The sequence below is a fragment of the Typopeltis vanoorti genome, chromosome 12, assembly GCF_054136105.1.
Source record: "Typopeltis vanoorti isolate ZY-2024b chromosome 12, IOZ_Tvanoo_1.0, whole genome shotgun sequence".
NCBI classification, from domain to species: domain Eukaryota; kingdom Metazoa; phylum Arthropoda; class Arachnida; order Uropygi; family Thelyphonidae; genus Typopeltis; species Typopeltis vanoorti.
The window spans coordinates 45990724-46008626 of record NC_143560.1 but is presented as its reverse complement, the minus strand read 5'-3'; the positions used below and the strand labels follow the sequence as shown (position 1 = coordinate 46008626).

The 17903-nt window shown below is 35.2% G+C and overlaps 1 protein-coding gene across 5 annotated transcripts in view; it reads right to left on the bottom strand.

Moving 5' to 3' along the window:
- Positions 1-17903, bottom strand: part of LOC150100748 (pre-mRNA splicing factor CWF19L2) — a 277753-nt gene that overhangs the window by 78153 nt on the left and 181697 nt on the right. For 4 of the 5 annotated variants that reach the window (XM_090402130.1, XM_090402133.1, XM_090402131.1 and 1 more), the window contains exons 13-14: positions 16378-16533; positions 7445-7525 (exon numbers count right to left, since the gene is read on the bottom strand). In XM_090402130.1, the coding sequence (XP_090258256.1) occupies positions 7445-7525; positions 16378-16533 (237 nt within the window). The remainder of the gene's footprint in view (positions 1-7444; positions 7526-16377; positions 16534-17903) is intronic. The other variant, XM_090402132.1, reaches the window with a different exon arrangement.

Sequence of the window (17903 nt, the reverse complement as noted above, 5' to 3'; positions counted from 1 at the left end):
TTCCGTGAAAGATAATTCCCAATAACTTGGTTTCTGTTACTGCTAGAATAACAGTTTGTCCCATTCTTAATTCTGGGTCTGGGTTAAGAGTGTGTTTTTGACAGAAGTGCACACAAACACTTTTTTTCTGCTGAAAACCTGAACCAATTACTAAGAGCTCATAGAGAAACATGATCATGATGAAGTTGTCTTTCAATTACCCTCATGTTAAGAGAGTGACAAAATTGTGAAGTCATCAATGTATAGAGCATTATCTACAGTGGGAGGAAGCTGTTCAGTGATTGAGTTAATTTTGATAGCAAAAAGACAGAGCCTTGGGGAATGCCCTTATTGATGAGATGGGCAGGATAGTGTACTTCCCACTCTGACTTGGAAGTCTGCCTGGACAGAAGGTATTAATAAATACAGGAATGTGTCCTCTGAGACCTAGGTTATAATAAGAGGTCCTTCAATATGTCATATCTCCAGGCTGTGCCATAAGCTTTTTGCATTTCAAAGAAAACTGAAACCAGATGTTCTTGTTTCAGGAATGCATCTCTTATAAGGTTCTGCACAGAAGTCTGCAAGTTTCTATAGAGAAGTCTAAAGTTGAATGATATCTACAAAAGTCACCTTGTGTACTGGAGAGAAGATTGTTACTTTCTAAATACCAGAGAAGTCTGGCATTAACCATTTTCTCTAATATTTTACAAAGACAGCCAGTCAGAGCATTAGGTCAATAATTATTTGTTTGTGGTGGATACTTTCCTAGTTTTGGAAGAGCAATGGCAACTGACTTACACCAAGAATTCAGAAACTCTTCCTATGCAAGCAGGAGTAGAGTCCAAAAGACAGCCTCTGACTAGTGGTGTGCCGCAGGGTTCTGTTCTTGGACTACTACTATTTAATTTGTTCATTAATGATATCAGAAAGGATCTGAGAGGAACTATTCATTTGTTTGCTGATTATACAAAGTTGGGTAGAGCAATAGTGAATGCACATGATGTCAAACCTTTGCAAGGTGATTTGGATAGATTGGGGGGACTGGGCTAAGGAGAATGGATGTCAATTTAATGTGACAAAGTGTAAGGTTATGCATTTTGGAATGAAAAGATTAGCAGCAGTTTACCACATTGGTGGAACTGTACTCCAGGAGATTGACAAAGCCAGGGATTTGGGGGTGTTGAAGTTTAGGGGGCACATTGCAAAAGTGGCTAAATCAGCTCATCAAATCACTTGGTTACTGAAGAATACTTTGACAAGCAGAGACAAGCAAGTTATTGTTCTTCTGTATCGAGCCTTGATAAGACCCCATCTTGACTACTGTGCCTAGATCTGGGCGCCAGGGTTTCTTCTTGATGGGGAGGAGGTCGAGAGGATCCAGAGGCGAGTGACCAAGATGATAGCAGGTCTATGGAATGAAACTTATGAGAACAGGTTGAAGATTTGTGGGTTGCAACCATTGGTTGATATGCAGAAGAGGGGCGATATGATTGAGACATTGAAATTACTGAAGGGTATCTATAAGATTAATTCAGAGGATATTTTTCAGAACAGGTCTGGTGGTGGGAGGACTAGGGGCCATCCATGAAAATTGGGCAAGTGTGGTTAGCAAAGCTGTTAGAACTAGATTTTTTTTGCATGGAGAGTGGTGAATGAGTGGAATAAGCTGCCAGAATGTTGTGGGTGCCATGACTGTGAGTGGGTTCAAGGCAAGGTATGATAGATACTGTGTGGAAGCTGAATAGTTGTAGACATGATGTTTAGGGCCTCCCTCGATGAGTCTAAGGACTCCTTAAAGTTGCCCGTAGTAATAATAATAATAATTTTGTTGTATATTAAGAGAAGGAGATCCATAGAAGATGATGTTTTATCATTTCATAATGGATGTTACCAGCCCTACTAAACTAGAGTTGGAAAGTAAAAGAGCTCTTTTTAGTTCCTCCTTAACATATGGATGATTGTATGGTTCAAGACCATTGGTAGAAAAATTTAGTCTTTGATTCTCTTGCTGCTCTTTCAATAATAAAAAATTCAGGAGGATATGAAGCTGTTGCTGAGATTCCTGCAAGCATTTTTCCCAAAGTGTCTGCAACAGCTTTGGGATCAGCAACACATCCATTATGGTCTAAGGTAGACAAATGGTGTATTCTATATCTACCTTTCATTTTCCAGATTTCATCCCATACAATTTTTGCACTGGTCATTTGATTAATAGATGAGGGAAAACTGGATCCAAACCTTTTTGACTCTGACATCTCACATAATGCGCTTTGGCTTGTGCACTCTTAAAAGCTATTAAGTTTGATGTGGTGGGGTATCTACGAAATATACCCCATGCTCTGTGTTGATCTTTTTTTAGGCTGCCTGGCATTCTATGTCCCACCAAGGTTTTGGATAAAGTGGAAATTGAGATGATGTTTTTGGAATGGAAGCTGTTGCTGCCTGGACAATGCAGTCTGTTACATAAATACATTACTGCTTCTTTGATAGGTGTTTGACTGGCTGTATCATCATTAAATTTTGCAAGATGGTAAAAAGCATTCCAGTCAGTGTGATCCATTTTCCAGATGGGGATCCATTTAGGAGAACATGGTGCCTGTGAAGACACTGTGCAAAGAACAGGAAAGGGATTGCTTTCATATATGTTCTCATTGATATCCCAGTGAGCAGTGGAAGAATGGAAGGGGAGCAGGTTGTAAGATCAGTTGCAGAATGTGAGCAGGTAGGCATATGGAAAGGGATTGGTCATTACTATCAATGACTCTTTCAATGATATGACCTTGTCTATTTGTGTAGGCACTACACCACAGAGTATTGTAACCATTAAAGTCATCCACAAGAAGTATGGGTTCAGGCAGTGCAAGATAAGGTTATCAAGATCAATTTCATTTGACTCAGCACTTGGTGGTAAATAAATCAAACATACTTGTAAGATCAATTGCGGAATATGAGTGGCTAGGCATATGGAAGAAATTATTGAATCTATTATTCAAAAGGGATAGGTCATTGTTGTCAAAGATTCATTTAATGATATGACCTCCTCTATTTGTGCTGGCACTACCCTACAGAGCATTGTGACCATTAAAATTACCCATAAGAAGTATGGGTTCAGACAGTTGAAAGAAAAGAAATTGCTTAAGGTATTGTACTTATTGGGTCTTAAGTATGTTTCCAGTAGACAAAAACAGGACAGTTAAGATCGATTTCATTTAACTCAGCGATAAATAAATTAAACATACTGTAATAAGAAATCCTACAGATAGGCAAATTGCTGCTTCCAAAGTAGTATTAAGCTGGACATGATGGAAAGGAGTATAACTGCCCACTAGGACAGCTACTCCTCTGTGAACAGGACCACCACCACCAGTTCTGTGCTTGCATACAAGAGTGAAATTGCTTAAGGTAGTGTACTTATTGGGTCTTAAGTATGTTTCCAGTAGACAGAAACAGAAAAGTCTGTGCTTCTGCAGTAAAATCTTGATATCATTGATATTCTGGCAAAGCCTGTGACAGTTCTGTTGTAAAAATTTTCCTATTGTTTTGGATTTATAGACTTGTCTGTTTTTCTGGAGGTTGAGGGCTGACATTTGTCAGGTTTATATTTATCAATAGTTTTTAGGAAGTATGGATGGCCAGTGTACATCTCTTTCCCTGGTAAAATATTCAATATCTGATGTGTCAGGGTCACTTAAGAAGTTTAATTTACTTTCAGTGGATACTGAAGTATCCATTTATTCTGTGGGGGTGTCTGAGGGTTTATCTTTAAGTGATATCTTTGCCATAATTTTTTGACAAATGGGTTCTCGTCGAATGGAAAACCATTTTTGGAATGGTTTCTAGAGTAAGACCTTAGGTCATGTGATCAACAGATGCACTCAAGATCATGAAGTTCAAGTATGATGAAATAGACATACATGTTTGAGATGCTGTTGACATTTTCTTAGCTGCCACCTTTTCAGCATAAGAGAATTTCAGAAAAGATGTAGTGGTGGTTAATTTCTTTTTTGCATCCTGATATGATATATTTTGTTCTGTTTTTATTTTTATTTTTTACTAAGTAATTTAAGGAAATTACAACGTCACTAGGATATACATTAAAATAAATTTTAATATACTTCAATATTTCGGCAATGTCATGTTGCCATTTTCAAGAAACTTAACAAGACACGTGCACGCAGGCACAACAAACAGTAAATGAGGAAGAAGCAGGAGGCTATTATTTCTCCTAAAGTACTGATGGTGTCCCCTAGCGGGCAATGTTGGTATTCTTGGGCGATTGGGCTGAAGGTCTTATGATGTAGGTTTCACAAATTTGAGGCAGTATCATGCAGCCAAATTTGTTGAGGTTCGGATTGTTTCTTAGGGCTGATGCCGATTCCAAGAAAAGCCTTTCATACTTGTATTTACCACGGTATACTATCATGGCTTTCTTCCACTGTATTCTATGGCAGGTATCCAGTGCATGGTCAGCAAGACCAGAGTGGCTGTACTGGTGAAACCGGATGTAGTCCTTGTGTTCTGAAATTCTGATATTGGCTGTCCTGCATGTTTGGCCAAAGTAGGACAGCTTACAGCTGCAAGGGACCTGGTATACACCAGGTAGGTCTTTAGTAGAGTGGATAAGAGATGCCAATTTTTTATATGGTCTGTAACAAGAAGTTAAGTCATGTTTTTTTAGGATTTTTGTAATTTTTTCCGAGGTGCCTCGGATATAACGTATGGTGATGGATTTAGAGTAATCCTTGTTGTGAGGGTGGGGGGGTTGTGGTTTACTGGTTTCAATATTTTTTGGATTTTTTTGAGATGCTGTTGACATTTTCTTAGCTGCCACCTTTTCAGCATAAGAGAATTTCAGAAAAGATGTAGTGGTGGTTAATTTGTTTTTTATTTTATTTTAGTTTTTATTTTTAATCTTTATACTTCTGACATGCACAACAGTAAGCTCGATGATCTCCCTAACAGTTGATTGACACGTTTAACTTTTTTTTCAGAACAAGATTTGTTATCATGCTCTTTATTACCACATTGGGCACAAGTGGCAGAGCCATGGCAGGCAGTTTGGACGTGCCCATATTTCTGATATTTAAAGCATCTTATTGGATTAGGGAATATGCTTTAACAGGACAGTTGAGATACCTTGTTTTTACAGACGTTGGAGGCTTAGGAGCATGAAAAGTAAGGATGATATTGCTGGTTGGAACCAAGTGACCATCTCTACGTATCAGGATGTGCCCCACACTTGTCGCTCCCTGATCCTTAAGCTCTAAACATATCTCCTTGTCAGGAACATCAAGGAAATTCCATTCTAAGACCACTCCTCTAAAAGTAGTTAAGTGTTTTATGAGGTATTACTATGACTGGTATTCCACCCATTGATGTTGCTCTAAGTAATTTCTCAGAATGTTTCTGCAAGGATATCACCAGACCGTAACTTCTTAACAGTTTTGGAAGATCCTGCCAGTCCTTCTAAACCCTTTTTGAATTAAGATGGGCGACATTTTCGCTATTGGCTTTTCACTGGTTGTATGACTGATCAAAAACACTGGTACATTTATACTAGTATTACATGTCTTTTGTTTCTTACTTGCATTATAAAATAATGTATCTATGGCATCAGTCTTGGGAGGAACCTTGCTAGGACTCATGATCAAAGGGTTTTGGTTCGGTGCCAGAGCTCCCCACCCACCAGAGAGCCACATGTGGATCCCACTTACTGGAAAGCAATGACTGCACTCAGGAATGGAATGCCAGGGCTAACCTACAGAAGCAACCAGAGTTGTGATTCAAGCCTTGAATCACAACTCTGGACTATTGGGTGAGAGACTTACTGTAACACTATTGATTCTTGCAGGCAAGCCTACTAGCTAACAAATACTGGCCAGGCCATCCAGAACTGTCCATCTTGACAAAGTAGAGCAAGAATGCCAGGATCCTCCTTTTCCAGATGTCCACGGGTCACACTGCACAGCAAACATGGCAGCAGGGTATTGGATTTCAGTGTTCGTGATTTAGAAGAAAGGATAGTAAAGAGACTCAGGAGAAGTAAAGCAAAGAATATGGAAAGAAAAAGAGGAAGAATGAAAAGGACCAGTACCATCACTGGGAGGTCCTTTCCACCACAAATAGTTTACCCACTAGGAGGGAATTAATTAAGAGAGATGATGAGTTGTAGCGGGGTGGCGTGCACTTCCATGACGAGTCCTTGGACACCTTGAAGGTGTCATGTAATAATAATAATAATAATAATAAAATATCCTTTAAGTTGAAACTTTTATTAAACTTCCAACATGTAATTAACAATCTTGATTTGGATTTTATTACATTAGTACAAGTGCTGTTTCTAAACTTCCAAACGGAGCTAATAGTATATGAAGAGCATTTTTCTCTCAGTCCAATAACATATAGATGTTTCAAGAAAGCACTCCTACTAAGTAACCCTCAGAACTGTCACATCTGGGCTACAAAGAATCCCATGCATTTCAATTTCAACAAGCTCCCTTATATTTGATAAAGGAGGGGATTTATGGCCAAGTTAGTTATTGGGTCGTTTTTCTTTGAAGAAATTCATTGAACTATACCTGTGACCTGTACAGTCATGGCTGTGTGTTATTGGGACATATTGAGCAATTTTGCCACCCTGCAACTGCAGTAAAGAGGGTGCCTGAACAAAACAGTGTTGATGCAAGATGGAGTACCTCCCCACATAGAATGTAAAGTTCAACAATTATTGCATCAACATTTCATAGAGGACAGAGTATTCATTCACTCATTTTCTATGAAATGTCCACTGCATTCATCAGGCCTTACCCCATTTGACTTTTGGCTTACCTAAAAATAAATAATAATAATAATGTACAAAATAAGCATCATCAGATAACTTCATTATGTGTGTGTGTGTGTATCTCTCTCTTATTTAACATTTGTACTCTTTCTCCCCACCTTCAACATCTGTTTACCTTTTGTCTAATTTTTTTTCAAGTGACCTATGTAACTCATGTATGCACAAAATATTTTGTACACTTTTGTTGAGTAGGTGCTGTGGATTCTAATTTGAGCAATGATTTCAAGTACAGTGACCAAATGTAGTGTATTCTTTCTAATTAAATTTATGCTGATTATGTTCTAAGAAGAAAACTAGGAGGCAAAATGTTAATTGGCAAAGAGAGATAATGAAGTCAGGACATTTTCTTCCTCAATGAAGTAAAAGAATCCCATGATTAAATCAGGAGAGTTAACAAGTAAGAAAATCATTTCTGTATAAAAGCCAACTTAGACGTGCAGACAATCTGGGTATGGAAATTACTATACTAGCTTTCAAATCATTCAATATGAAAAAAGAAAGAAAAAAATGGAATGTGGATAAAGATAAGCATAAAGGGATTGGGAGAATGAGGAGAAAGAGAAATGTTATTATACAAAATTGCATGGCAATCATATAAATATGTTATTGCGTGATACTCACAGAATGACGAATGTCTTTCTTGGAGAGATCTACTAACTTCTTGTTATTCACCCATTCTGTTTCACATTCCAGGATAGCTTTCTATTAAGACAGTATTTTATTTTTTAAGATTTAGACATTAACTTCAATAATTATTGACATAATAAGTAACTGTTGTAATATTAGATAAACAAGGTTCCTTAAGGATACAGACAGAAGAGTGTTGAAATGATTTGGGCACACTGAAAGGATGGAAGGAGGACTTCTCAAAACAATAATAGAATGTAAAGTTCTTGGGAAAAAAAAAAAAAAAAGACAAAAGGGTAGAACATCAATGAGATGGTTGGATGGATGGTGAGTGACTGATCTTCAGAGTTGAGGACTGATGTGGCATATCACTGAGTTACCATACAGCATATGTTGATGTCCAATGAACAGATTGAAGAGGACATTAACATACTATACTGACAATTTTTTATTATTTAATGCCAAAGCACTAAGCAAGTGTCTCAAGAAATGCTATTTCATATTCAAGCATTTAAGTCAATATACAGGAACATTTTAAAATATTATAATTATAAAGTCAGAAATTATTCTAAGTATATCAAAATAAATAATTTAATTAAGAATTATTTACAGTAATTATATAAATTATATACAAAATTATTAGTAAATATATGGACACAAGCATATAACTGTAAATTAATAATGATTTAATTTTACACCCTTTCACTTGTCAATCAATTTAACTGTTTAAAATAAAAAAAGAAATGCATATTGAGTAACTAATCAAAATAACTGAATAAATCATAATGAGAAAAGCACAGGCCAAAAATGATATCTGCAATCCATAACAAATTGCATTCCAAGAAATATGCAAAAAAAAAACCAACACCATGTTCTCTGTGGATAGACAAAGGAGAGCAGGTAAAATTTAGTTTCAATTCTTTTGGCTAGTAATTAATTTTAAGTTCAAATAACAGTGTTCTCATTCTTTCCATTTCTAACAAGTGAGATGATTTAATTAAAGAAACAAAATAGTCCTACCTTCCACTAGCAGAAAGAGAGAGAAAGAGAATGCTGACCAACAGAAGTATATTGCCTTGTATATAAAGTTCTTACACAGCATAATGGAAGCACATATATTAAAATAGTTTTTTTACTCCAATTACTGAAGACAACAAATAATCAAGAGTTACTTTGCTTTCTTTAATTAAACAGCAAATCTTGTATGAAGTACAGGATTTCAAAACCGTGTTAAGCAAGGTACTTGCTTAACACGGTTTTGATTATCGCAGTGAAATTAATTGTGGCAATCCCTTGATATACGCGGCAAGAGTTTTGATTAATGCACTTTTAACCCTGAGGAGCTTGCAGCTGATCTGACAGATACAAGCAAAATGCTTAATATAAATATTCTCACACAATTCAGTGCATAGCTTGGAGGTCATGAGCAGTTGTGCATTCATATGTTATGAGTGATATTCTGCACTATTTTTTGAAGTTTGGTTTAACACATGTTATGTAAAGGTTTGTGATATTTGACAGTAAACTGTATCTGAGAGATACCGTGACCTCCGATGTCAGTATAGTATGGTTTAGTTTTTTTTTATTCTTTGTTCAATAATTTTTAGATTGTAACTGAAAATAAATAAACCATCATGTATTACAATAGAGAGCCAAAGACTTATTTATCATACATGTCCTCTAGGAGATGTGCTTTACATTTATGGAAAATACTAAGCAAAAGTAATCTGGAGCTTACTATGGTTGCCCATAAGGTTGGTTATGCTTGCATCTGCCGAAACTTTTAGTTTCTATATATTCGGCACAAAACTCTTGTAGTTTCTATATTCGGCTATGAGATAATGTTGGATTCAATATCCACTTAATTTGTACCATCATGTATTATATTTGCAGTGTTTTTTCTTTATGTTTTGTTGCTTTTTTTGCAGAGGTCTGGAGAGTCATTTTGCTTGTTATCACAGAATTTATGCCGATAAGAAAAAAACTAAAACTGTTCAAAAGACTCTTGATAACTTCTTTTGATAAAAAATTGCAGTAAATAATGTAGGTACAAGCATTTATTAAACATTTACTTTGCATTTATTTTTTATCTTTCCTAAAAGAGTACCATATAAAACGAACTATTAGTACAGTAATCGATCAGGGACGAATTGTACTTTTTCCCATTGATTATTAGATTTGATTAATGCAATTTTGATATATGCGGTAACATCGAGGGATTAATTAACCACGTTAATCGAGGGATACATGTACTTTGAAAATAACAATATATCAACTGCTTTTAACGGACTATATACCCATGTACTTCTTAATAAAATATCTTTTTCTATTCTTTAAGAAGTTTTACAGAAGGTTTCAATCCATATTATTATTATTATTATTACCTGAGACCTCCAGGGAGTCAAGGACTCATAGAGGAAGACTATAAATCACCCAAACCAGCTGTCATACCTTCCCTTAAATTCATTCACACTAGATGCACTCACTATCCCTAAGGATAAATTATTCTAATCACTCACTGCTCTCTGGGAGAAAAACCTAGCTATTACCCCTTTCTTGGCTGCAAATAAATTTAACTTCCATGTAAAATTTATGCACCCGTGTTCTCGCCCCACCTTCCATTAATGCAAAATTTCATCAGACGACATCCTATAACACCCATTCAAAAGTTTATAGAACTCTATCATATCACTCCTCTTTCTCCCCTTAATCAGAGTCTGTAATACACACACTCGCAATCTCTCTCTCTCTCCTCATAATCTAAATCCCATAATCCGGATATAATCTTTCTAACTCTTCTTTGCACCCTCTTATTGTCATTTTGCCTAAGAGGCAAAATGACTTTCTTATCCTTAGATGTCAAGGTTCACTTCAACATCACAATTATCCTCTGAGAGATAACTGAACTGCAAAAGTTGTATTTGCAACTTTTGCTATGTGATCTCTGAACTTCAAATTCCTATCCACCAACATGCCAAGATCCCATGTCTCCTCAGTTTTATAACCCTGTTGAAAATCTCATCACACCAAACTTTACACTTAATAACATTAAATTGATAGCCATTTTTGTTTGCCCAAATTTCTAGCCTATTCAAATCATTTTATAAGTGCCAAATATCAGTAGCATCCCTGATTGCCCTGCCTCTCTTTGCATCATTGGCAAACAATTTCACATCTAATGTTAGACCCTGCCTGAAGTCATTAATGTATAGATTAAACAATAATGACCCAAGGACTGAACCTTGAGATTCACCACTGGTCACCTTAAATCTGGCAGATTCACACCCACTGTATATGACTTTTTGATATCTGTCTGTCAACTATCTCCTGATCTAAGTCCAATTCATATATCATTCATAATATATGAATTTCTACCTATTTTTCTCTCTTCTAACCAGCTATTTTTTAGCTGATGTATGCTGCATGATACCATAAGAATTGCACCAGTCACAGATAGGCTGTTCACTTCCATATTTGCTGATACCATCATCAACATGTCTTTGCTAGAAGAATAAAATTTCATGCATATTCAAAAGAACAGAAGAATTAACTTTCAGTTTTGGAATTACTCTGTTTTGTCATGATTTATATAGCAAAGTGATGTTCATATCAAGTACGCCTGTAGTCAATCATGAGTCACATCATGGTAGTCAACCTCCTGGATGGAGATGATACATGATGATAATGATGCTGTTCATATCACATTTTGATTTTCAACATTTAATAATACATGAATATATTACTTTTGAGACTTTAGTGGTCTGAATATATGTTAATCTAATATCTGGTCTGGGAGAATATTAGTTCTTCAAACATTATTAATCTTGTTAGTTTAAATCGACATATAAGCCAAAGGTGTTAGTACCAAACAATTCAATACATTAACAGTACAGTGTATGGTAAATTCAAGATTTATTATATTAATTGTAATTTACAACAACAAAAACTTGAAAAATTTCAAGTTTTTGTTGTGAAATTTTTAAATTAGTAATTGTGTAGACTGTGTAAACAAAGTCTGTGTGTGTGAAGTATCTTCACATCTAGTCTACATGCATATAGTGTTGATATCATATCAATTGCCTTAGTCTCCCATAATGTTTTCCTTTCAAACATGTATTTCATTATGCATTAAAGGAAGAATCGCTATCCAGATTGGTTCTGGCTTTTATTGAGGTCTCATCAGTGGGAGACAGTCCCAGGAAGATGCTAACTTTGAGAACTCACTAAAGCCAAAACTGGTCTGAGTGGTGACAATTCCATTATAGAATATGAAGGCAACTGCCTCTATATGAAAGTAGACTAGCTGAGAGGATACTTCCTACATAAACTGTTTGCTTACACTCGGGTAAGGATTTAAATAAGAACATAATTTCCTGTCAAGTATAATGTATAATATACTTTATAAGCAAATGAAAACTTCCTACTAAATAAATCTCTACAAGAGAAAACAATTATAATTCAACACAAATTAACTCCAACTACAGAGATACAGTGATGCATGTAGTCATAGTGAATTTGTATGAAAGTTTTTAATTGTACGTTAAAGATTCCAAGAAATTATATACCTGGTTTTAATCCTTCTCCCAGGGAAGCAAAACAATGTTTAGCACGTGAAATATATTCATTCATGTCTGAGCTACTTTGTATATAGAGGCTAATGACTAAACCTTTACATCTTTCTTTCATATAGATTTTTATTAATAAGGTCTAGCACCTTTTGGCTACTTGTATATGAAATATATATGACTTCTGCACTGTACTGTTGACAGGGTATAGCATAGAGGCTGCCTGCCTGACAGCGGCGTGTTACGTCAACAGGATATTTTACAAATATACACCGTTTAGTTTAGTTTATGTGCTTATATTTTAATAATAAAAAAATTATAGTCATACATACTAAAACTAAACATCTTAGAACCCATGCCTTAGAGCAGTTTGACACCATCCTGAAATTTTAACTGATTATAGGAAAAACAGATTTCAACAAATGAAAACAACTGCAGCTGAAATTGCAGAAAAACTTGATGTACCACTGAAATTTATTCATGTAAGAATAATAAGAAAAAGAAAAATGTTTTCCGATGAGAGCCATAATGAGCCACAAGCGACCCCAGAAAAACTTTTTGAAGTTAACGTTTTTAACGTCTTACAGCTATAAATAGCTTACAGAATAGATTTGAACAGCTGAGATCATACAATACTGGAATTTGGACAATATATTAAAACACTGTAAAGACTTGGAAATTGCTTTGAGCAGTGGCAAAACATCTGATGTAGATGCAATAGATTTTTTGAAGAATTAAATATTCTCTCAAAAACAATAAAAGAGAAAAGTGGTCATCACAATATTTTATCATATATATAGATAACCAAAATCTTGTAGAAATTTATCCCAATGTAACCGCCGCCCTAAGGATATTGTTAACAATTCCTGTTAGTGTAGCAAGTGCAGAAAGAAGTTTTCCAAGCTTAAACTGATTAATAATGATTTGCAAACAGCGATGACACAAGAAAAATTGGTTGGTCTAGAACTATATCGTTAGAGGCAGACATAGCTTAAAATTAAATTTAGAAGAGCTTATAAAACAGTTTTATTGTGTGATATCCTCATAGAGCAAACATTTAATTAATATTATTATGCAATTGTTTTGCATTAATGTTTCTCTTGTAATAAAAACAAAATAGCAACTGGAGATTTTCTTATATTTTTGTTTTAATAATTCATCAGGGATGATGCTTAATTGTTTGCCTCAGGACATAATCTAATCTGGCAATGGCTCTGCTTCTGCATTATTTCAACCTTGATATCCAAAAAACTTAGTATTCTTTTTACTTAGTACTATTATGTATCATAATAGTACTAAGGTCTCACATTTAGAGCGGTGCATCAATACCCTCCCTCTTTCTTTTACTAAAAATTAAAAAACTAAAAAAAAAAACTAAAATTAGAGCTATCTAGCTACATTAATTCTGAAATTTGGGATATTTTAGACAAGATCACAGATGTTACGGCCAAGCACCTACTACTCAAAAACAAGGAAAAATTAATAAAGAAGTTCCAAGCACTAAAACAGCAAGAAAGCACAAGACAATCAGGACATCATAACCAAAGGAGCAGCCAATTACCAACAACTGAAGGCTAGAAGCAACCAACTGCCATTGGACCACGGCCTGGTTATTAACAAATCAAGCTACATCCTCACCCAAGGTGAACTCTCGCCACTGGAAAAAGGCCTAAAACTACACAATTGTCGATAAACAAACTGGATATCATTTATCATATCAAGAGAGATCTAAGATCCCTTCCCGCCAATCTAGCTGACAAAATACATATGGAAACATCGTGCATTAAACGCAAACAAAAAACTAAGCAGCAACTTAAACAAAACGGAAAAACTGGCCGTTAAATCCCTAAAAAAATAACACGGACATTATAATCACAAAAGCAGATAAAAGGAATGCTACTGTTGTCTTACATCGGACAACGTACATAAAAAAATAAACCATTTGGTATCGGACCACAACACCTACCAAATGGTAAACTAAAACCCCATGAAACATATCAAAAAGAAAACAACTGAATTAATTAAATCCGTTAATACATAGCCAGAAGAAGCTACCAAAAAACTAATACTTCATTAAGCCCAGAATTTACAGCCTGCCAAAAATACACAAAACAAACATGCCACTACGTCCAATTGTTGAAAGAATCGACAGTCCGAATTACCACTTAGTCAAAAAATTAGCAGCCACACTCAGGGAATTGGTTACATAAAAAATACACAACATTTCATAAGCAAAATTAAAAACATTACACTCAACAATCAAGATTTATTAGTCAGCTTTGACATAACTGCCCTTTTCACCAATGTCCCGATCAACGATACTATTGTGCTCCTACAGAACATATTTCCAGACGACATCATGGCCCTCTTTGCCCATGTACTCCGCTCCAGATATTTCGTGTGGCAAAACAATTTTTACCTTCAAAAAGAAGGTACAGCCATGGATCGCCACTCCCCCCCCCCCCCCCAATAGCTAACTTTTATATGGAAGACTTTGAGCAACAAGCTCTAGAGTCAGCTTGCCTAAAGCCCAAAATTTGGCTCAGATATGTTGATCATATTTTTGCCATTTGGCCCCACGGCCGCAAAGCACTAAACACATTCCGTAGCCACCTAAACAAACAACACAAAAGGTATCGAATTCACAAGTGAAATAGAAATGAAAAACTATCTATCTTCCTTTCCTAGACACACTTGTCACACGTCTTCCCTCAGGCTGTCTCTCCTTCTCAGTCTACCGCAAACCCACACACAGGCCAGTACATACACAAAACTTCCTACCACCACCCAACACAAAAATTAGGTGTCATAAGCACCCTTAAACACAGAGCTCAAACTATTTGTTCAAATCAGCAAGCTCTAAACCACGAATATGAGATTATCAACCATACATTTATAAAAAATGGATACAGTAAAAAACTATTCACAAGATCCTCCACAGAGACACCACTAAAAACAAAAAAGATTTCAAGAATGCCATTGCCGTTCCTTATGTTAGAGGCATTTCAGAAAAAATAGGTAGAACACTACACAAATACATCAAAACCACTGATTTGTTCAAATCAGCAAGATCTAAACCAGGAATACGAGATCATCAACCATACATTTATAAAAAAACTATTCACAAGATCCTCCACAGAGACACCACTAAAAACAAAAAAGATTTCAAGAATGCCATTGCCATTCGTTATGTTAGAGGCATTTCAGAAAAAATAGACAGAACACTGCACAAAAACATCAAAACCACCTTTAAATCCCAACAAAATTATGACACCCACTCAGTTCTTCCAAAGATCCTCTTCCACACCTAGCCCACCCAGAGGTTTACAAAATACAATGCACATGTAACTTACGATACATAGGGAAAACAGGGCAAACCATCCCAATTAGGAAGGAAGAACACAAATGACACATTAAATAACTCCATTTTGGAAAAACTGGCCTTTCAGACCATGCACTCCAGACATGTCACAGAATTGACTGGAAAGGTACCAAGTCCCTACACTGCACCAAAACCTAGTTTGAGAGGAAACTTAAAGAAGCATATGAAATGCTCAAACACAATCCTAATCTGAACAAAAATGATGGTCTAACCGTTCCAAGAATGTGGAGGACCCATTTACAACCCTTATAGCAACCAGAACAAGCCAAAGAACAATCTCAATACAAGAAGACTTGGTGAAGTTTTTTTTTTAAACATTCAATAGCAACCTGAACGGTACATGTCCAGAAGAAAATCTCAGTATAGCAACCTGAACTGTACAAGTCCCGAAGAAAAGCTTAGTATTGGAGGACTTGAGCAGGATTCATTATTTTTTTTTTTTATAACCACTAGAGGTCAGGCTAAGTAAAAGATCAATTAACAGCATAGATTCAATTTATCTTCGTAGAGAGCAAGAGCATGTAGCTTGTCTTCATATACACATGTATTTTTCTGGTGATGACCTCAATACAGGAGTCGAAACATCAAGTGTTAGTTTATTAATAATAAGTAAAATAATCATTTCAACACGTGTGTTTTGTGTCCCTAAATTCATAAATATGAACCTCCTTCAGAATGCTTAACAGTATCCAGAAAAGAGCTATTCACTTAAGGGATTATTCCTTTCTCAATGACCCTCTCTAATTCCTTTCCCACTGCTGCTATGTTTCTGCATTGTCTTTTCTGTAGGTATTTCTATCAGTGCTGCTTCACTTCCAAACTGGCCATCAACATTACTGCACTTTCTTCTAATCATATATGAAGATCGGTACCTATTGGTCAAATTACAAATTTCTTAACAAATTATATATAATTAAACAATCTTTAATAAAGAAATCATTAATGACAGCTTAACTATATGCAAAACAATTAAAATGTACCTTAAAATAAATTGGAGCCAAATCTCCAACTTCTTTAGCCACAGGAATGCATTCAATATAAGCATGAGGATGTCGTTTAAGATTCATGCTGGTTTCCATAAAAATTACATCTTGTCCTAATTTTTCAAACAACTTTACCAGTTCTCTGCGAAATGTCTAGTTGATTCAAAAAAATAAAAAATAAACAATAATAAGAGAATGAAGAGAAATTTTTTTCAATAATTATTTGAGCCTTAATTTTTATTTATGAATATTAATATTATTATTGGCTAGTATCTATTCTAATCCACTTAAAATATGATCAGAACAGTTTCTAATGATTAAAATTAATCACCTATAGTTACAATTAATTTTACAACTTGCTACTTAACTGCTGGTAATATGTCACAATTTTCTTAAACATCATTCACCAGTTTCCATTTTGTTATTTATGTTAACTTCTTTCTTTTTCTTCCCCTCTTTTACCTTTACGGTGTTGAGGGTTTCTATTCCTTATAACTGCAACTATTATACGAGGATAAGGTAATTAGCCCTATGTATTCTATGGTGTATATTCTATGTAAACAGTGTTATGTTCTCAAGGCCAGTTTGCGGGAGGAAAAGTCCCAGATAAATTGGGGAGAAAAACCCTGCAGTCCATGCCTAAGTCTGGCTATGTCTGAGAAAGATCCTAAGCTAATCACATCAGTGACGGGAATCGAACCCAGGACACTCGTTTCCCAGGTATATTCTTGCGAAGTGCACAGCCAATCGGCTAACCGCACAGACTATTTATGTTAACACTACATTAAAAACTTCTACTGAAAACAAAATCTGAGAATTACTTAGCTAATATTAAACTGAGATAGTCTCTTAATTCATGCACATCTTATATAGCAAACTCATTAAAACAAACTTGTTATATACAACATACAACATATCACTTAAGATATAAAATAATTTATATAATTCTTTCCATAAAATTTTCTATCCCAAAATAAACAATTCCTTTGTTAAATCGTCTAAGTGTTACAAGCTTGGTTTTCCAATACATTAAATTTATTTAATTTCCAACATGGAAGCTATCGCACTAACTTAAAGCCAACATTCTTATCCTAGCTCAGTAAACTTCAATGTAAACAATTATCAGAAAACTTACCTTTCTTCAAAAAGTTATCTATGAAAAGAAAACATTTAAAGTAAACTGTGGCTTTACAGTTCTCTAAACCTTCCTTCATTATGAATTCAGTCCCTTTCTTTGTCTGAATAATACAGTTTTCTTCTTGTCTTCAGTATTTTGTAATACACCCCCATAATGAAGAAATACTATTTAGAAGAAAGCACAACTTTCTGCTCAATACAAAATGTTCTGTTTTCAGTTTCATCTAACCTTGACTGGTACAAACACAGGGTTAATAAACAAACAGTAGATCAAAACCAGAAGCTGAATTTGCTCTTTCCAAACTTGAGCTACCTCATGTTGGAGGCTTAATGGATTGTATACAATAATCAGAAAGGATTAAAAACAGAATTTAATTCTTCTTATA